General features: G+C 35.1%; 3 protein-coding genes across 27 annotated transcripts in view; 2 read left to right on the forward strand and 1 right to left on the reverse strand.

Annotated features, from left to right (window-relative positions):
* The window catches only part of LOC106621036 (solute carrier family 35 member F3), a 30435-nt gene extending 27153 nt beyond the window's left edge, over positions 1-3282 (forward strand). For 5 of the 8 annotated variants that reach the window (XM_036361197.2, XM_036361188.2, XM_070105942.1 and 2 more), the window contains one exon: positions 870-3282. In XM_036361197.2, coding sequence (XP_036217090.1) covers positions 870-1298 — 429 coding nt within the window. In that variant the 3' untranslated portion in view covers positions 1299-3282. The remainder of the gene's footprint in view (positions 1-869) is intronic. The other 3 variants (XM_036361191.2, XM_036361193.2, XM_070105945.1) reach the window with 2 other exon arrangements.
* An 864-nt stretch (positions 3283-4146) lies between these two features.
* Positions 4147-22776, forward strand: part of Syp (synaptotagmin binding cytoplasmic RNA interacting protein) — a 123124-nt gene continuing 104494 nt past the window's right edge. For 4 of the 18 annotated variants that reach the window (XM_036361183.2, XM_070105951.1, XM_036361179.2 and 1 more), the window contains exon 1: positions 4154-4749. In XM_036361183.2, the coding sequence (XP_036217076.1) occupies positions 4737-4749 (13 nt within the window). In that variant the 5' untranslated portion in view covers positions 4154-4736. Of the gene's footprint in view, positions 4750-22776 lie in introns of all 18 variants that reach the window. The other 14 variants (XM_036361168.2, XM_070105950.1, XM_070105949.1 and 11 more) reach the window with 9 other exon arrangements.
* Positions 5518-12776, reverse strand: LOC106621039 (uncharacterized). The gene is made up of 8 exons (XM_036361146.2): positions 12731-12776; positions 11689-12675; positions 11331-11626; positions 11011-11191; positions 10827-10944; positions 9478-10007; positions 8628-8745; positions 5518-8488 (listed from the first exon to the last, which is right to left on the reverse strand). Exons 2-8 carry the CDS (start codon positions 12606-12608, stop codon positions 8222-8224), a joined length of 2430 nt encoding a protein of 809 aa, XP_036217039.2. The 5' UTR covers positions 12609-12675; positions 12731-12776; the 3' UTR covers positions 5518-8221.

Here is a 22776-nt window from a genome sequence, read left to right on the forward strand (position 1 = left end):
TTCTGCTTCATACCAAAAATAAAGTTTAGGTGGATAACTTTTGATGGAACAGAAAACAATCAGAACACTTTTTCTTAACATTTACGGCCAACAATCATTTTACAGATATTTTTTTAAGTTTCCTAATAAAAGGCTCTTGAAAATAAATTCATATTTTGCGCATTTAGATGAAACTTTTATTTTGCGTAGTTAGAGTGATCCGATTTAAGTCAAATTTGTCCCGTTTTGTAATTAATATTGCCATTCTCACAGAAACCCTAGTGCAATGCAAACAACTGGGATAGTCGATCTGTACAAGTTCCTCTTGAGGCAATTTTTGGAACACAATTATTTTCCTATTGACCAAAGCAGGCCGTTTCTTTTCTACCTTGTTATAATTACAGGCCCGAATTAAGAGTTGTCCGTAGGGGAGCAGCTTATAGCATATGAGTTCTGTCAATCCGACCACACACATACCAAAACCTTCATGATCGTCAATCTTTGCTTGGCTACCGTTTTCGCCAACTCAGCGTTGTCGTAAGCGATCCACTCTTCATTACCAGTAACCAGCGATTCGCAGTTGAAAATTCAATCCAAGAATGTTTTGCGTTAACTCGCGCGACTCCCACTCAACTCTCAAATACAATAAATAACTAAACTCACAAAAAATTCTTCGCGCTCCGAAAGTAAAATTCAAATTATTTGAGTGATATTTTACATAACCTATATCAATTTCAGCAAGGTCTGCATGCATTTTATAGCAATGTATCTAAATTCAAGTAGAGAACTCATACCTTGCAGTCTTTCACTTTACCATGAGTCTAATATAGCATTTCTTTTATTTTCTTCAAAACGTACACGAATGAAAAAATTAAATTAAACAAAATTAGATGGGGTCGAGGTCCTCGCCACGGATCGTTAGCCGGTCAGCATCCCACCATTATCGATTATCGGACGGGATACATAAGGTCCCATCTTCGGTCACCATCTGGCCGTGTGAGATGACTGATATGTCGCCTACTGGATTCCTACTCAATCAACAGCAACAGCAATTACAACAACAACAAAACGCAGCACACCAACAACAATATGCCGGCTATTCGACATCATCGGGCGCACACTCGAGCAGTCACAGCCACAGCAGCAGCTCAACGGCACGTGCGCCACCGATTGGCAGTGGCGGCGGCGGTGTTGGCGGTCGTCTATTCCCCTATTTTGGTGGTGATCACGAACGAGAGCGTAAAAAATCGGAAACGTCATTCTTCAATTTGGGCTTTCGCCGCAAATCGACCGTGGTCTATTACGCTTCCACTGATTAAGGGAGAGTGCACAGCATAAACGGTGCTATTGAGGCACTTCGATGACTTGACTTGTTGACACACAATCATAGAAAGTAAGGTTAGATGGCGCTTGTGCAGTGTTGCTGAGCAAATAATGAATTTAAATTACGAAAATGAGGTTTGAATTTCACAAACGAAATACGAGTATAAGAATTTATGCGATTAACAGTAAGAAATAAAAAACAAGACAATTTAAAATGCAAATTAGTTAATAAAATATAGTGTATGTGGAATTATTACAAATAATGCATTATTTTAGCGTAATCCATTTAACCAGCAAACACTTGGGAGTACATATGTATGTTAAAAATATTGAGGCGAATTAGTGCTGCGATCTAAATAACATATATGTTACATATATGACTACTAATAATATAATTAATCACATGATATCACCTTCAAGGTTGACATACACACACATATAACCATAAAAAATGAGTTACGCGTACACACATGCATACAAACACATATATCGTACATAGATGCATATCTGTGGCCACAAGTCACGTGGTAAAGTTATACTGGAAAAAAATATTTTTATGAAAAATTCGCAACATTTTTAACTTTTTGACTATAAAATGTAAACTTTTGATTTTATAAAGTTCCCAAAAATTTACTAAAATAATTTTTAAATAATTCTTCAGCAAAGACCGTTTAGTTGTAGGACCTTGTGGCTACAGACATGTATAAAAAACAATAAAAAAATTTAAATACAAGTAAAAATTGTTTCTGCTCAATTCAAAATCTCGTAGAGAATAAATGAAAATAAAATATAATTATTAAACAATTTTAAAACACTTACATACACCATTGTACTAAATGATAGCAGTTATTACTAACGTTTCAATTGTGACAGACGTATTCGTTTAAAAATATTTAAAAAATTTTAATGAAAAATATGTGTATAAGATATTTAATAAAAAAAATAAATATAATAATAACATAGTTGTTATTACTATGCATTGAAAAAATATATAAAACAATCTGAAATTTTTACTGACAACTAACTAAAATCCACTATTAATTGTAACGCCAACTAACTGTAACTGTTCGCAATAGAGATCACAACACGATAATCGATATCAAACCTCATAATATATATTTTTTATTACACACAATTTAGGAGACAACTCCAACTACAGTTTGCAGCCGCCTCAAAACTGTTAGAACTCTTTATTATTAGAAATATGTAATAACCAAATTTTTGAACTGAAGGTGTTTGAAATAAATTTTTAACGGTCGTTACTTACCATATATCCATATGTAATTTTGAACCAATATTATGTTTTCAAACATTTCAAAGGAACTGACCAAAAATGCGAGATAATTACAATAATTAATTTTTTTAAATGTTGCTTCTATTCAAAGTTCTTTCATTTCATTAAATAACGATCATCAATCATGGCACTACATCTTGATTTCAGATTTCACCTGATCCCAGCCATTCACTTATCTAAAATAATTGTACTATTTGTCTCGAAGAGCTATTCAGTTTCGTTCAAGCCGTTATAGGGGAAACCAAACCACAAGTCAAACTTCGTAGAAGGCAAAATATAATACATTTTTCAAAAACCATTTATGATTTTGCACTAAAATTTGATAAGAAAGATGTGCGAAAATACGAACTTGTTTGTTGTTAAAATCGATTAATCGATATACTCGTACATACATATTGTTGTTAACTCTTGAAAATGCGTTAAAGTAGTAAAGTTTATTTTTTTATAAGTTGATAAATAATTATGTAAGGAAGTGATGAGATGTAATCGTATAGTTCCATGTTAATTAACTGTACTTGTATTGTCAACACTTATTTATAACTAAAGAGTACATTTCGGTACAAAAATACCGAAGAAATAAAAATGTGAGAAAATTGTTCAATTACAAAAACAAATATATTGTGTTATAAGAAATACTATAAAGTGAATAATGTCGAAAATAAATAATAACTAAATGGAAAGTTAAATACTGTTTTTTTATTTGAGAAAGTCAAGCTGTATGTTAAGCCAATTTTTTTAAATGAGAAGTTTGTGTAGAAAAAAATTTAAATTTAAAACAAAAAAAATATTAAACTTCGGTTGCACCGAAGCTATATGCTATTGGGGTCCGAACTAAGCAACTTCTTCGGAGATTGTACCGTTGTCAATAATCTATGCAAAATTTCGTGAAAATAACTCGTCAAATAAAAAAGTTTTCCATACAAGCAAGTTTCTATGCCAACATAATGCTATAGTGCTCCGATTCGGCGGTTCCGACAAATAAGCAGCTGAGAAAAGGACGTGTGAAAAATTTCAGATCGTTATCTCAAAAACTCAGGGACTAGTTCGCGTACATATATACAGACAAACGGGCATGTCTAAATTGACTCATCTCGTCATTTACATACGTGTCTCCAAAGTTTTCTTCCAGTTGTTGCAAACTACGTGTCAAATTTAATGTACCCTGTTCGGTGTGTAGCTTTTGCTAATTTATGATTTTTGCGGTATTTGTATTTAAAACCGAATTCGGAGGATGCTATTCTGAGTATCAGACAAAACACTAATACATTTCTTTTTCTTGTTCTTGTTAAAAAAAAAAAAACTGCGCCGAATATTATTTTAATAGAATGAAAACAACAAATAATGTCTCTATATAAAGCCATTTCTCTTATATCCTCACGACATATGTACATTATTTATAACATTAATTTTAAAACCCGTAAATTTCGAATACATGTGTAAAGGTCTGCATATGGTAATTAACACTTGTGCGAAATTTTGAAAAAAATCACCGCCTTTGTAAATGCCACATAAGCATAGATAACCATGAGAAAAACGTTTCATTTGAGAAAAAATATTCATAAATTCAAAAGCAAATAAATTTTTTAATTAAAATTCAAAAACGCTTTAAAAATATTAAAAAAAATACATATATTATAAATCAAAATTTCGCCAAATTTATAAACAAATTATATGGATATATAAGCGGAATACGAAGGCATATCCAATTTGAGAATTGAACGAGAAAACGAAATACGATTTTTGTGCAGTTTCTTTGGTGTTGTTGTTTTGAGCGTTTTTTCCTGTATTGTGTTTAAACAATTGTTACAAAAGAATCAATGAAAAAATAGTTTTTTTTTTTTAACAGCAGAGCAGCTTCAACGAAAAGAAGAAAACAAATTGCAAATTTTCCTTTTAAAAATACTACAACTATCTCTTATTCTATTAATTCTTTTCAAATTCTCTACGCCTCGGCGGCAAAGCAATTGGTATACAAATCAAAATAGCGCACGAGAACTTTAACTTAACTACAAACACCAACGATTTCAAAAAACATCTTTATTTAAGCATTTAATTTTAAAGAACAAAACTACAATTAACAATTAACAAGCAACAACAAGTGACAACCGCTTTCGAAGAGATTTATTTTAAGAGGAACAAAATGAATAAGTACGGTGAGTGGTTTTATACGATTGCTTAAAGATTATTTTACGTTTATAGTTTATATTGCGTTGTAGCAATCAAGCAAAATAAATGCAATTTTGAGGTTATGTGATGTTGTATGAACTCTTTAATGCTTAATTTATTAGTTTTAATTAATAATTGAAAATAATGGTAATAAATGCGCGAGTAATACAGGTTCAGCAATAATTGCTTTTAAATAGTAATTGTTTCAGTAATGATATCTTCAATATGTATACTTAGTCCTGCCAGAAGTTCTGTTACACGTTCGGGCAGTTATAAAAATGAAACTATAATAAATTGTTTAATAAAAATAATCATACATATATTATATGAGTGATGTACAAAATTATATTCGAATTGGTCACCATTTGCTTTCACACAAGTCGCTAAACGTTACGACCTTTGAACAAAAGCAGCACGCACAATTTCTATTTGTACAAAAGCAAAAATCAAAATAAACGCGCGTCTTAGAGTTGTATTGAAATACATATAACTTATAATATAAAATATAAAAATGTTACAAAAATAAATTGTTAAAGTAGTTACCGTTAGTAAGTTCCATACAAGCAGCTGTAAATTCAAATTCCATGTGCCGGAAAAGTCCTAGAATACCAAAAAAACATGCTTTGCTTACAGCAGCAGACTACAGCGAAATTTGTTACATTTTAAATATTCAATGCTGACGAGAAAGTTCTGATCAAAAATACAAAAATAAATTTTACGCAATTTTGGGTACAATAATAAAAACACATTATCGATATATATATATATTCATTTCAATGATTTTATTGTATTAAAAATGTCTTTTGTATTTTTTCATTTTCCTCCAAGTTGATATAAAAGGTCTTAAGCATAGAATTACAGCAGGCTCTGTAAGTCACGGTTTGTAAAAATAGAATTTGTCTAGCATTACATTTTTAGCTTCTTTAAAATGCCTTACAAATAAACGCTAGCTTATTTCATTTGTAAACTATTGTACTTATATAAGTATATAAATCGATATGTATATTTTACATGAATTCAATTTTATAGAGACGCGATGAGTACACGCTTATCAATTCATTACGATTCTCGTTAAAAAGGCACAAGAGCAATACATATACACATATATAATATATATAAAAAAATTTAACTTGCAATTCTTATTATTTATGTATTCGAGTGGTTTTTATTTATTAAAGAAATCACTATTTTGGACGGATTCTATTTTGCCGTAGTGGCAAGTAAATTTTTGTAAAAAAAAAATAACACAAGCTTAGACGATATTCAATATTGCATAGCGAAACATTATTGTGGCTATAGGTTCGACAATTAAAAAAATATATATATTCGTATAGATATTCAGTTCATAAAAATTCAATGATATTACGGTCACAACAACAACAACAGCATATGCACAATATAATCATCTTGATATTGGTTTGCTTGTGCATAGAGCACAGCTGTGGCGCAGACAAAGGCCGCCACACGTTGGTGGCGCGAATACAATAGATCACGGAGCGCATCTTCAGCAATCCACAAAAAAAAAAACGCAACATGAACTAATAAAAAATATAAGCGCTGAAGTTTAATAATGAAGAAAAGCAGCAGGAGGAGGTACCACCTCAACGCTTACCACCGTCCTGTTTGTCTGTCTGACTGCGGCCAACGGCAGTATGCTGGAATGCTAGAACTAAATGCTCGCTCACTGAGCGCTGACTATGAAAAATGTGTGAAAATATTTTGCTGCAAAAACGTTGGTCACTAAAAGGTACGTGCAAGCATTTATGCAGCGACATAATCATGCACAACGTCTTCGTATTTTTTTTTTTTCGTTTTATATGTGTAGATATTTTTTTGATATGAAAGTGCTGCTATGCGCCCGATTTTTTGTGACTGTTCAAAAAAGTAACGGCGTTTTTGCCGGTCCAAGTGTTGAACTGGTTTTTTATGCCAATGCGTGAAACATAACCTCTAGCGGCAGTGGAAAAAAGGTTCTCAGGGTGTAGTCGCCAATAATAAATATGCAGGCACATTTGATAATCAACTAGAAAAAAATTAATTCATGCAAAAAATAATGAAATATATAGAAAAACAAAGATAGAGGCCACAAAAAGGAAAAAAAAATTATAATAACAGAAATGATGCAGGCAACACAGGAGGCCACAGGAAAGCACAATAAAAAGCGTCGTAAGGTACAAAACAACTGAGGATGGACGGACGGACTGGCGATTTGGCATGCCAATATGCGCATCCTTGTGGACAGTTTATAGAAATACATGCATAAAGGGGTGCCAGGCATACAACAAACCAATAACAACAACAATGGGCACACTCAACTTTGATCGCCTCTGAATGTCTAAGACTTTGCGACCACAACGTTGAATAGCGTAGCCAAACAAAAAATGAGCGCTTTCAAATGGTTTAGTGTGAAGTAAAGCAGTAAATCTCTATGAGCGGCCGCAGTAGTGTCATCGTACTGTATAATGAGGCGTCTTGAAGGTAGAATTCAACCCTTTCGGGTAGCACTCAGTCTACTCAACTCAGTAGAATATAGCGAGTGAGAGATTTTCGCCAAATATTGTAGCGTTTGCAGAGAGAGCGGTAAATTTGGTATTTGATTGAACAGGTTTTCTTTTATTGCGATTTTGTCGCTTTTGCTATATTATAGTTTTGTTGTAATTTATACGCTCCCTCTGCCAATTTATGTAGTTTCTCAAATATTTCGTCCGTTGGCATTTCCGTTCTTTACATTTGCCGAGTGTAATATGAGCGCTGAAGGCGGAATAAGACAACACTGTATAGTGGTTGCTTGCTCAATGAACATTTGCGCTTTTCTTGAGCGCTGCTATCACGTCTACACCGCTTCAAGGCTTGCTGTTGCATGGTTTCCCGCTGTCTCCCCACCAACCAACTAGCTATTATACAACAAATGACAAATAACTAGATGCATTGTAATAGATTATGTCTACAACTTAATCGCCTTGGATAAATGATGACACTGTTCACTGCTCCTCACATTACTAGCATTGTTGTGCAGTATTTGCTGATGCCATTGCTACATTGTTGTTATTGTTGCTGATGCCGACATTTACCTATGCTGCTCATTCCGCAGCCTTGTTGCTAGCTATTTCACTTATGATTTGCATATGCTGTTGATGTTGTTGTTGTTGTGGTCTTATAAAGGAATATATGTGTTGTCTTTCGTAGATATGTCATTTGAGATTCCTGATTTCTTAAACATAACAAAAAAAAATAAAAATAAAAATTATAAAATAGTAAATGTATGTTTGGCATTTAAACTGCTTTGGAAAAGAGATAATTGTATGTTTGCTGCTTTCTTCAGCTTTTTGTTATCAAATATTTTTACTTACAAACTAGTACTTATGCGAAAATGGACGAATTGTTTGTGTGTAGTTTTTGTGGAAGGCGATGCAAGGCACTTGCTTATGTAACAGCATCACTACCAACTCATTCGTCTGCTCATCTAAACTTATACATTAGTATTAGTGTTAAGCCAAGCAGCGATACGAGTAGTGAGGTGGCGACTTGCAGGGCAGATGCACCAGCCAAACGGCAGTGGAATGTATCGTAACGCGACTGCTTATCGACTACGATATTCTGATATTCAGCTTCTACTAATTGACCATCGTAATAGGTGATCAAATCTTCAAAGGGATATTCGTAGCCTTGCAGACACTCACATTTGTAGCCACCAGTTTCATAGCCACGACCCATAATAGGCACACACTGCAAAAGTAGAGATTACATAGTTAAGGAAAGTATATATAAGTAAAAGATACTTTAATACTTTGAGGTTATAATTATATACATACATATTTATATATAATATCTATGAAATAGTATTGCTTAATTAATTTTTACTTACATATGATGTGAGATCATCACATTTGTGTGTATTTTTGAAAGCATTCGGTTCATAGAAAGAATCGGGACATTGATTGATATCCAATTGCAACATATCCATAGAGACTGCAACGACACCCCTAAAAATATTTTGAACAATAAATATTAATAATTTTTATAAATATTAATTACAAATTAAGTTACTAAATAAAGTTTCCGTTTTCTAAATAATTATGCTTTTATACTACCCTGTGCGGTAACTGTCATTTATTGTTTTGAGTTGTTTATACAGGATTCTTCACATTATATTTTTGCAGATTGTCATTTTAAGGAAAATATGCAGTTATGAAACAAATTTATAACAAAATTTCATAACAAAATAGAAATAGAGTGTTTAGCATTACTGATAAATAAGAACTTAATTATAAAATATGTCAATTCAACATTTATGTGCAATATTTTAAAAACAAATTAAAAATAACTCAAAAAGTATCCTACACTTTAAAATGCAAGTAAATGGTATCAACAATAACCAGTTATACAATTAACATAAAAAATCCAAACAGCACATTTGTAATTTGTGACCCATAAATTCGACAATTGTTATTGAAATTAGCTTAATACTTTGCCCCGACGTTACGCAGTACACTTGCACAAGGGTTCTATGATTTAAAGGTGACAAAAGAACGCAACAAAAAACAAAATAGAATAACATATCTGTCTAGCATTTGCTAAATCATACAAATAATAGCATAATGAACATCCCCGTATATACAACAATAAATACAAACTAAACCCTAATAAAATAAATCCGGTTGTCCCGCTTGTGCGTCAACATCCTTATTTCAATACGAATGTCCGCTACTACTCACTTAAATTCCAGTTTCACTTTAAGGCTATCCCAGCCGAAAAAGGGTGCCGCATAGGTCACGAGCCATTTCTTCACATAACCATTACAGTCGAATTGTGGTTGTGTCCAATAGCCGTGCTTCAAGCTTGCCGCACGATATGAATTCGGATAATGTTCGTATTTTTGCATAAATTCACCTGTTTCGTTGTGACGCAACTTCATTTTTAAATAGAACGTTTCTAGGTCATCGAAATTTGTAGACCAACGTTGTTTCAAAAACTTGAAATACTTCTTTTCCGTGTAGATTTCGTGCGTCTTATTCAGGCGTGCCAAATCTTCAACTTTGAATTTACGTGTATTCAATTCGGTCTTGTATGCGTGTGGTGCAAAATATGTGCGGTTGGTGAATTTGTTGCGTTCCCAGAGCATAGAAGACGACCAGACCTTTGTGTCGCCCAGAACAATGGCCAGTGTTTCGCCGATCATTTGATCTTCGGTCAGCGGTTTGTCGGCCACACGTTTGCCGGTATACACTTCATTGGGATCAGAGATCTATTGTTGGAGAAAAAAATAAAACACAGAAGGGAATATGTTACAGTAGACGTATAAATAGTAAATACATAGATATTGTAGCATATGAATTACGAAAACAAAGTGCTCGTCTAACAGTTCAATGCAAGTGAAACTAGTTCCACTGGCCCTGCGCTTGCTGTGCTCAAGTGCGATATCTAACATTATAATTTTTGTCGTTTCTTGTACTTTTATTTGCATATGTTGATTTTTAGGATCTTCAATTGTTTTTGTATTTTATGAAACTATGCAGGTTTTACACAATTTTCATTTGTTTTTACACTCATTTGCGCTTACGACAACGTCATTTGTTGCGCCAACTTGTGCAAATAAAATTGTGGCAAACATGTTTTTCTGGAATTATCAACACTTTTTGCACAAATGATTTTAGCATTTTGATGATGTTGCTTTGACACTGAATATTTAATTTTATGAACTTTTCAAGGCGACAATGTGCCTGTGGACACGTTGGAAATTTGAGCAACTTGAATTAGGCGTGGAAAATCATAGTTCACACTTGAAGGAATATTCATAAAATTTAATGATGTTACTTTGGTAATGCAGTTTTTTGAGAGACGCAAACAGCCGTTGCGTAACGGATTTTTAAAACTTGATATTTTACGGTTTAAAACAAGAAAGTCAATAAGAATTTTAAGTGTCCATAATTAAGAGCCAAGATATACAAATATTTTTGTGTGAATCACTAAAATAACTTCAGACCGCATTTAACTATCACTTTATTATTTTATTTAAAAGTGTAAAAATCTTAGCTATAATTAGTAAATTTAACAAGTCAGTTACCTGCAAGAAAGCGCTAACAAAATTCGCCAAACGCACGGCCATTTTAGCTTCATTTTCAAACTGTTCCTTAGCACCGTAACCCACATCACCACGCAATATCAGATCTTGGGGATGGAAACTAGAATGGAAATGCAATGAAATTAATGCAATCTTGGAAGGAAAACAATTTATTATGCCCACTCACTTTTTACACGTGCGGTAATTTACGCCGTGAATGAATTTGAGCACTTGATCGATATTAACATGTTCCTCATGCAAAGCACGCGAGCCTGTAGAATAGTTGCGATATTCCGGATGTAGATCCAAATATTTCTCACGCACATCATATGATTCGCGCTCCCATTGAATTGGCACCTTTTGCACCCCTATGGTCATCAAAAAAATATATTGGTCAGTAGCGGAAGTGTTCAACATATTTTTATGCATTTTGCCACAACAATAACGAGCGACTTTAGAACGCACGCATGACACTATGACACTGGCAATGACATTCTCAACACTTACATCCAATTTTGAGACAATCATAATCGTTATAATATTGTTCTGCCGACGCTCGTTCTACTATTTCACCCAGGTATGGTCGCCTCACAACGTTCGGTAATCGATAACCGGGCTTACATCGACATTGGTAGCCGCCACGCCGGAAGCCCCAACCGTGCAGCGGCTCACATTCTGTAGTTTCTTTTTTGCAACGGGCCGTGTTGGCAAAATGATTTGGCCCCTTATTGCCCTCGCCCTTCGGACATTGATTTATGTCTAAACGCTCGAAATCCATTTCCAACACTGCAATTGCAGTGTATCTAAAAAGAGGGTGGCATTTTAATATTTAAAATGCAAAGCATTTATAATTGATGGTACTTACTTGGGGTATTCAATGTGTCTGAATTGTGTATGGCGTGGGTAAATATCTGCAATGGGTACAACAGCTGAAACAAGCCACTTATTAGAACGACCACAGTCAAAGTAAGGGCGTGTCCATTTCACTGGACCAGGACTTTCATCGGCTCCAGGTGGGCCGTGGAATGTAAATGTTTCGTTTGTATTGTTCGAATAGCGTATCTCAACTTGATAGGTAGTTTTCGTATCGTGTCGCCCCTCTACATCATCTGGCAGCCATGTCTTGTACCATTCATTTATTTTATACAAGTCTGATGAGTAATCCTTTGATTTGGTATCTGGCAAATGCGCACCCAGATCTTGTACATCGAACGTATTCCAAGTTGAAATTTTTTGCAAATGTATGGGATCGTTAAAATCATCCAAACGGAATGTTCGTGGCCCAAAACGTGGGAACGTCTTATTGAAGAAACCGCGATAGGAGGACGTATATGAGCTGTTTGGCGCAAAGTAAATAGCAGACGCGTTTATGTAGGGATTAGCAGACACATCTGCCACAGTAGACAAGAAATAATACATCATGCCAGGATCGTAGGTGTCATTTATAGCTGGTCGTATAAACCGTGACTGTAAAATATAACTCCAAAAGAAACTACGACTCATAGCCATATTGTGCAAATGAAGCAGTGCTGTCCGATTGGGGAATATCGGATTGATATTGATTTCCTTGATATCCGGTTTGTGAGAAACTGTGTCCTCTGGCAAATATAGATCACTCACATGTTGTATTGGACAATTATCACCGTTTACTTTGTCAAATCTGTATTTTATCTCGTCAAAAGCATCGCGTTGCTGCCACTCAAATTGGGCGAACACACCCACCACCAGCGTCAGCAGAAACAAAGTATAACTCCGTACTAAAATCGATGTTTTTGCGCTCAACATGTTGGCGCTGACTACGACAATTACTTAAATTATTTATTACAAACTGCGGCAGTTGTACAAACACAAACTATAATTAAAATTTATTAAACACAAAAGTACAAACACAAAAATACAGCACCCACAACAAGAAAGATTACTAATCCAAACACTTGTCGACTACGCCCTGTTAAAGAATGACGTGAAACAAAGTGGGAACGAAATAGCGAAGCAAGTGTCAGCGCACAGTGTTGCCGTCAGCAATAAAATTGTTTTAGAAACGGTTACATATTTAAAATCGAAATGGATTTTATTCAGTAGCAATAATACAAGTATTTCAAATAGAAATTAATAGTATAATATAATAATATATTTGTTATGATAATTTAACATTGTTTATTGCTTAAATTTTTAGAACATGGAAGCAAATATGCGGCATCAATTCAGGGTGGTTTTGTTGGTGGTTATGTGGCTATCAGCACTTCTGTGTTTGTTTTTGGATGCCTTCCGTTAAAGCGCTGAATAGTGTTGCCAATATCAGATTAATTTTGTTTCTTTTTCAAATTTGAATGTTGGAGAGGAAGTAACTGCAATACAGCATATGTACTTACATATATGCACGTATTTTCATATCAAACCCATGAACATATATTGATATTTTGCTATACATAATAATATTCACTGTCAATATTGTTTTATTTTTTATATGCTTGTTTTGATATTTTGTACTTTGACATCAATCATCATAAATTTTGTTTACTTGCTTGCGAATTTTAAATGATTTTCTAATTACTATTTGTACTTGTTTATAATTCAGTAAAAATAATCAAATATTGTTAGGTTAAAGATAGATATGTAACATGTGATACGAGTTGGTGAAATTTTAGCATGAAAGTAGTTTATCGCAATTCCGCGCAGCTATAGGTAAGGTTCTGAAATTCTCATTCTTTGTAAAAAGTTTACATACATATGTACATGCATTTATACATAGCTCTTCACGCAAGCGTGGTACTATTCGGGTGTCGTGCTATCATTTGTTGAGGTGAATACTAGAGTAACTGAATACTACTCTTATCAGACTGATATGATTAGGAGCATATTTCCTTTCTGCAAAATTTTTATATTCAAATCTGAAAATGCTCAATTTTCACGGGATATTTTATCAGAAGGGGTGAGTTCATAAATGAACGCACACTGATTAGGTTAAACAAATGAATATATTTGTATAAAAATATCTAAATGTTTAAAAGTAAACTAGTAATTAACATAGGAACAACGTCCGTTTCCACGAGTCGGGTCTACGTAACCGGGACGAACGAAGATTTTCGGCAACATTTCTCAAAATTACTCCAGGAATGTTTTCTGCAGCAACAACAACAATAGATGCAATGTAATCACAACCGACACTACTTTATGTATTGCATATGTAAATATGTATATTCGGTTAATAGCTGTATTCAAAGTAGTGTTGTATAGGTATAATCTTGCAAATCGCTTTTATTTAAATGTCATTGATAGGGAATTGGATATCAATTTGGATTGCAAGCAAATATATTAATATTCCGACTACTCTCTAGAAATTATTTATTGCAGAAATATCCAATAAAAAAAAAACTATCATACTCTGTGCAACATGTTTCAGGTACTCAAATCTCCGAGGTAGTGAAGAAGTCACCAAGAGACAGTTTAGATGTGCAACTGCGAAATTTTATTTATACATAAATATTTTTCCTCCAATACACCATAATTTTGCATACAAAATTGTAATTGTAATAGCATGTGGACATCAGTGTATGGTTTCTGTGGCTGCCAGTAAGCTAGTTTAATTTGCAATAAAACGCCTCCGCCAACATTCATAAGTAGTGACAATTTATCGCATCGAAAAGTGTCCTCAAAATCGGATAGCAAACAACAAGTACAAATACACACATGTATGTAACATATGTGTCTACACTATGCAGCACCATGACTTTGGCAAAACGCCAGCTCGCCGAAATTGATGAGGCACTGTTAACGACAACATGTAAACATGTACATACACATCTATACATGTATATATGTACATATATGCGCGGTTTTGGTACCCGAGGTGTCAACTGCGACGGTATCGTTGGTCCTGCGGTGCTATTATTTAAATCACGTTAAATTTATGCACTGCACCAAAGCCAGAACGAAAACCTAAAGGAGTTATAAAGCAAAAACAAATTGCTCGTAATATCATCAAAACAAATGGCGAAAAACCCCCTTACCACACATACATACACGCATGCAAAAGTTTCGAAAATCAGGTCAATTACTTGGCAGCGCTTATGTTGTAATGTTATTATTGCGGTTGTTTGGTGGCTCTTAGCGGTAGTTAGCGCTGGCTGCTCTGGTACGGGAGACGACCGCTTGGTGTGCACTGTTGCCCTACTAAAAACTTCACTTCCTGACATTATCATCAAATGTCAATCTCTGACCATATCGCGGCTATGACGGCCACAAAAACAATTACTTCGCATACAACAAAAACAATGATCAACGTCAATCCGATGAATTAGCGGTTTTAGCCACTACGAATTGAGGTTAAGCAACTGAATCAGCTGCAGCAGCTGTTGAATTGTTTCCCATATGAGGGAGAGTTTGTGTGTTTTTTTTTCAATTTTATTTTAGTCTCACCTGCTTATACCGCTTAGCGGGAGAGAGGGCAAGTAAAGATTTAAAGAACTGTTCGGTAATTGGCGATCGAGCGTATAAATTTATGAACTTTTGCTTACTTGGTGTGCTAAAAAGGGAAGTCTATTGGTAATCATCAATTTGCAATCAGCCCTCTAGATTGAACCTTTCGTTTTATTAGGAAACTCTGTGGGATTTATACTAATACAGCTTTCCAGTAGTAAGCTTTCGACATCGGTTAGGGTTAGTCTATGGACACGCTCTGCTATAACAAGTACTTACATATATCCAATCAGTAACTGTCAAAACTATTTGGTTTGTTGTGGCGGTTGTGCAGGCCGACACTATTACTCCTAAAGCACCGGCCCCTTGAGAACTCCGGGCCCCGGGAGTTGTCCCTAAACTCTTCCCCTCTCTCCTTCACTATCGTGGAAACGAACTATTAAAAATATGTTCTACGCTTTTATGACCACAGATCTATTACAGATAATCTCCATTAATTACGAATAATTGAAAGTAAGAAGCCTTACAACCACAAAATATTTCTAAATAGAAACTAGATGACTAGGTAATAATAAAACGACAACAATTAATTTTGATCTGTACTAATTTGCTTCTGTTAGTGCCACTCAGCACTATTCTTTCAGGGCATATGCATTTTTATTGAAATAACTATTGTGTTTGGTCATAATTGTTTTGCATAAGAGCTTGTTCACTTCGAGTACAAAGGAAAGGGTGTCAAACGCTAATATGTGTAGACTCGTGTGTGCCAACCAGCGCAGATGCGCCTCCGTTAGGTGTTCACATTTCGGCTACTGTAGACTTTTCCGGTTGTCTGAACCTTCGGGCTACACACACACACACACACACACACACACACACACACACACACAAACAGTTATCGCCACACTTGCGCAAATAGTGAAGCATATGAATTGTGTTATCCTTTATATTGTCGTAGGTCCGTAAAAATGCACTTGTGCCGTGCGCTGTTTTTGTAGCACACACACACACATATATGCTCCTTGCTGCTCGTCCTGTTATACGAGTGCAAACTTGCAACTGTCGCTGCTTCCAAAATTGCCCTCAGCCATACAAGCATATGTACATACATACATGCAAATATACTGAGAAATACCCTATATGGAGCGGTAAAAAGTGAAAAGGTTTGTAAAAGGAGAAACAAAATTATCAACTTGTTTTTTGTTGTACACAAAATGGCAAGTGGTTTCGACTAACTGGCTTATTGACAACTTGCAACATTTAGACGACGCTGTTATAGAATATATAGTTATACATATCTGTATGTATACAAGTAAGGCCACTGAGCTTGAAATGACGTCGGAGTACCAAGTCGAAGCGTCAGCTTACTGAAAAACAATGCTATCTTCAAATTTTCTATTTCTGCACTTGTGTTTCGGCCATTGTTGTGATATTGTGATATTCCTCAAGAGATATTCCTTGAATGCTAACTTTTAACTTAAGACTAATGTGAAGATAGACACAAAAAACTGAGTTAAGAACTGCGAAAAAAAATAAAACATAATTGCAAAGTTGTATTCTAGACTCGATCGGGTTGCCTTTTTTATGTTTAATATATTTTTAAAAACTCTCGACTAACATTAAAAATTAACATTTGACCTTCGTTGCCATGGTCCGATTATATATATATTTCTTTTAATTTTTGCTTTTCATTACGTTTTATGATGGCAAAATAACATTCGAGACTCGATCGACAACGTTGTCATGGCCCCATTATATTTATATTTTTATAATTTTTGACTATCTTTAAAATATTAAATTGTGTTTATGATGGCGAAATGCCATTCGTTACTCGATCGAATTTCGTCACAATGATCTAATTATATAATTGTATTACGTTTTGAGATGACAAAATGACATTCGAGACTTGCTTGGCTTTCCTTGTCATATTCCAACTACTTTTAGGTACATTGAAAATACATATATTCACACCCACACACACCTACATTTTAAGCTATACGGGACTGTTTTTATTCTCAACGAAATCTGTTTTTTCTTTATATTGCCACTTTTATGTTCGTTTTTGTTTTTATAGTTACAATTTGTTGTTTATTATTACAACATGCATACGTACTTACATCTGTACAGTTCAGATATATAGAGGGTGTACACATATTTCAATATGTTAGCTCTAGTTGTTGTTATGTATATATGTATGTACTAGAATGGCAATACACTGTTACACATACATATTCATACAGGACATTTCGGAATTGTTACTTGTCGTCGCCCTATCGAAAGGATGAAAAAAAAAACTTTGCTTGAGCGGAAATTAGGTGACAGGAAGCAGGTTTCTTCCATTGTTATGCCTTTGTGGCTTTTAGTAATTATGGTATGGCTTTTGTTGTGCTCCAACACGAAGGGGACAACTATTGTTGTTGTTTGTTATTTGTTTTAACATTTTTTCGCTCATTGTTCTCCATCAATAAATGCCAGCATATATACTCATATATATATATATACATATATACAAATATAAAGTTCATGTGTGGCTGCAACGACGGTGACGAACAGCATCGAGCGGCTTGGAAGCAAAAGAAAATGGAACTTTTACATGACAACTCACGTGCTGGAAAATGTGACGACAGGCACAACAGCGAGATCTACACTTAAATAAATTAAAGTAAAACTATTTGACGTGCGCAAAAGTAATTTTTTCCTTCCAAATTATAGCTGCATATACACATAGATACCCATACATGTAAATATGTATGTATGTGTGTGTATTTTTGTGTGTGTAAATGCCTGTAAGTATGTGTGTTTGTTGCAGCAAATGAAAACTGCTAGCGATTGTCAATCATGTTGTTCAACGCTGGAAAACTTTTGGTTTAATTTAAAGTTGCAAATACTTTTCTTTACAAGTTGTTGGTTGAAATATTTCCAATTTGGCTTGATGTAACTATTGCTAAATTTTAAATACATTTAATATTGGCTTATATGAAATTGCTATGTTTGGATGCTATGTAGATAAGGAGTTGTTACTCCAGTTATAGTACTCAGAATGTACAATAATTGCAGCAAAGCATACTATCTTTTGGTCGTTCACTAAGTATGTAATTTCGTTTGATGACAACAGCTGATCTTATTGCATTTTTTCGCAAACAACTTCACACTTAACCGCTTTACCGTTATAACGTAGATGGCAGATCGAAACCAGCATTTTCGGCATATTTTACTGTTTTACTATCAAAATGCAATTCAAGCAAGACGAAAATTATGTCATAAGTAAGGAGAAGAGGTGTTGATAGAACGCCTACCCAAAACTATTTTGCTAAATTTCGTTCCGGCAATTCGATCTTGAGGATACACCACCTTCTGGAAGGCCTCATGAAACCCATGTGGATAAAATAAACTCGTTGGTCGATGCAAATTATCGAATAAAAACTGGAGATATTGCCAAAATATTAAATTGGTCTTATTTCATAAACTGTTTTGCACAATAAAAAAATACTCTTTAAATTGCACTAAAAAAATGAAATTACTTAGTGAACGACCCAATAGTTGATTGCAGTTATCGTGCATTTAAATAATTTGCTTTTGAGAGAAAGTGTTCCAATTTTCATCGATTATTCTATCGTCGTAGCCAATTGTCCGAAACAAAATATTAAATTATATGTTGTCGTTCCTAGGAAAGCGATAGCAAACCTCATAATATTTTCTATCAAGAAAAATATTCCTTTAAATACTCTCAAATTTATCAAAATATAAAAATACCCACGTCCCTTAAATTTGTTCATAACATGACAAAATTTTTATTTATTATGAGAGTAAGCCTAAGTGTATTTTTTAATGGATAATATTATATAATACATATCTGTTTTTGTTTATTTAACTCTCACTAACACTTAGATTGACAATTTCCAATATCAACAGCACAGGTGTTTATTATCAGTCTCAAGAGTCACTGATTGGCCATTACATTTATTTCTTTTTTTTCGAGCACGAACACGTGCCCTTCAATTTTGTTTTTAGATTTTTTAGTAATATTCGACTAAATAGTAGTTTTCTTGAATTCCGCCTGGATAACTGTTAATCTATTCCTAGGGGTTTGATTCCTTGCTGCTTGAATTTTACATGTTCATAAGTGATCTGAAGATGTTCTAAGCACCTTTAAAGATAATTTAAGTGGCTCACGAACAGTTGCTTTTACTCTTTAATTTTTCGGGAGCTCTTGATGTTTGCTAGGTTCTAATGCGATTGACTCATTTTCAAATCTTTAGCTTCAAAGTGAATTTCATTCTATCCTTTTTAGAAATTTTAAAGCCATTTGCAATGATACATATGTAGTCCATACTGGCTTCCAAAAATCGCTGTACAGTCAACCCAAATCTACATGAACTTAGTAGATGTCATGGATATTAATGTATGTGTGTATGCTTGTGATGCAAATATTCTGACAACACAATTAAATGCATTTAACGCTTTGTACCTGAACGTATTCTGCTTCTATTGGCGTATTGACGGTAACAGAATGTAGGGGCGAGGCGGTAGTGGGGCTACGAGAGTACGACTTTCGAATCGTGTCGTTTTGGGCTATTTCCTGTTCTTTGTTTCATTGTTGTACAATAAGCACACTTATACATACATATATGTAGATATGCATATGTATTCGTTAACTATGTATGTGTGTGTGAATTACATTTATGCGTTTATTTGTGCAACAAACGAAGAGCACGCACGCATACAACCGCAAACTTAAATAGACATGTGTATATAAGTATAGCAAGATGTACATACTTATGTGTGTTGTATGTGCATATGTGTGTGTCGCACAGGTTCAGTGGTAGAATAGGCATTTGAATATTTCCAACTATGTGCCAGCTTGGTTGGAGGCGAGCCAGACACGCCAAACGCGCCAGACATGTGCCAGACAGCAGAAAATGTCTTTGCGAGTGTGCATGTGCGAACCGTTATATAACAGTATGCTTATTGCAAGTATGTAAAGTGTAAGCTTGTCTGTCGGTGTCTAATATCGCCTCGTACATACCTCCCGCCACCCGTTCACCGGAAGTGGGTGTCTGAAGACTTCGACTTGAATCTAGTCTTCCTCTCAATGCAGCCCATATGTCGACTGGTGTCGGCTGACGCCGCTCAATTGCACACACAATCCATTGGCTCCACCAGCCATCCCACTGGCGGGCGCTAGCAGTGTCGGTCTCGGGCTGTGTGACTATTTGTTCGGCTGTTGTCGCAAATTCAATGCCCTTCAAGGTATTTAGTCCACGAGTGTGTTGTGATTTCGTTCAGTGTATGTCTAAGTTGAAGGTGTCTGGCTAATAGCACTGCAGTCAGCAATGCATAGCAACAACAACAACAACAATGCATACCACTCGAATATCATATTGGTTGTGGCAACGCGTGTTGGGTGTTGCAACTGTCTGGCGGTTGGCAATCTGAATTCAATTCAAATGTGCATTTTCCTAGTCCATCCGCCCATAGAATGCATTATATCTTGAATCACGAGACAATATACAAATGTGCAAAGCTGACAATAAAAATGCCAGAATAATGGTAAGCTCAAAGCGGGGAGTGTTGCTGTCGCTGTTGTTGTTGCTGTTGTTGTTGCTGTTGGCACTGATGACGTCGTTCATGACAACGAAAGACGCTCTCATGACAGACCGCAGCCACAGCGACGGTGAATGTGAAAACGGCAGCGGCAACCTCAACCTCAACCTCAACCGCCAACAATGCCAATAAAAAAAAAGCAAAAACAACTTGTATGCTCGCATGCACACACAGACACTTGTGCACACATGCAATAACAGCGTTGTAGCAGTTAGTCTTCGTCGTCATTATCATGCCTGCCCATGCTCATTGTCGATGCCGTCACCCGTCAGACACCAGCCATCAGCCACCAGCCCCCAGCCACCGACTCGTCTGCCGGTCATTCACCCTTAACGAAAATTACGCTGTTTAGGCTTTGGCGAATTTTGTGTTTTAGCAGCTTCCACAGTGTGTTGTTGTTGTATTTCTTTCAAATTGTATTCGCTCAGCCGCAGCAACACAACGCTCAATTTGCGCCGTAATAACATAAGCCTTTCCGCCCCACCACGTTCCGCAGGGTCCACTTGCTCGCCTCCTCCAACTAATGCAGCGAATTAATGTGAGCTTTTGATTTTGTTTTTGTATTTTATTGCTTTTATTTTTGGTTTTTCAAATTTCGTTTCTCTGTTTTGATTTGAAGCCTTTGTTGGGGTCCATTGTTGTATGGTGTTTACTCCACACTAACTCTACAGTGTTGTGCAATAAAGAAGGGATTTCAAGTTATTGTCTTTTTGATACCTAGATTTTTTTTTTGAAGTCAAAACCTTTAACTTGCTAATAAAGTTGGTCGTCAAATTAATCATTTTATTTGTCTAAATGAAAGAGAATACGCTACTAGGCAGCAAGTTAGGCCACTGCAGCCAAGCTTTTCTATTTTAGTTTTTGAAAGCATCCTTGCTTTGCCTCAACACCCGTTCGACTAGCCGAATTTTTTCAAAGCTGAATCTTTAATAAATTTTTATAAAAAAGTGCACACATCGCGGCAGAGCACCTTCGGAAAAGTTGTTTTCCTAGTTTGGTACAACCTCGTGTTTTCCATATGTCAATAAGAGTGTGTTTGGAAGCTGTTTGTTTGACGATTTTTACCATGCACAAAAACAAATTGAACAACGAGTTCAATATCATGCGAGTCGTCCATCCAATTCTGTTACCGACTGGATTGTAGAGGATCGACTCAATAAATTTTGCAAAACAACGTCAAGTAGAGGTCGCAAAAGAAGAGATGCTTGACAATTTAGATGTGGACTCTAGATTTATCAAACGCATCATTGCTGGTGAGAAAACGTGAGTTTATGTATATGACGTCGAACTTGTCGAACGATCTAGCGAATGGTGCTCTAAAAATGAGCCATAACCGAAAAACCTCATTAAAGTCAGTATTTTCGAAACTGAAAAGAAAAATGCGCTTCGGTGAACGAAACGAAGTCTTTAAAAGTAATTTACTGAAGCCACTGAAGGCCATCCTGCCGAGGCTTATAACATGTGTATGGAAAATTAGATTTAGCTTTGGTATGCTTGTATGGGTCTAATATTTTTCTCAGTTCGGGTCATATTTGATCAGATGGTGAGCTGCCGATATTTGTGTTATTTACTCTGGATGGGTAAAGGTAAAGTAAAGGTAGGCAGCATCCGAAAAAAGTCTTCAAGGACTTAAAGATTTCTCTAGAGCAACATATTTAAGTAAAAAAAGCAAAAAAATATTGAATCTAAAATATTAATTGCTGAATGTTGCATAGACATAAATGAAAAAAAGCCATGTATATGTATTCTATTTCGGTATTTGGATATCCGGAAATTATGGACTACAGTATAGGGGGCAATATATCTGAAATAAGAATATAGTGAAAAAATATAATTATTTTTAATTTCGGATAAGTGAATACTTGCACGGATAACCCCTATGGATATCCGGGCGTACGACTTTGGGGATAGTCCCGTAAAATATCTATAA

This window comes from Bactrocera oleae, chromosome 2, assembly GCF_042242935.1.
Source record: "Bactrocera oleae isolate idBacOlea1 chromosome 2, idBacOlea1, whole genome shotgun sequence".
Taxonomy (NCBI): Eukaryota; Metazoa; Arthropoda; class Insecta; order Diptera; family Tephritidae; genus Bactrocera; species Bactrocera oleae.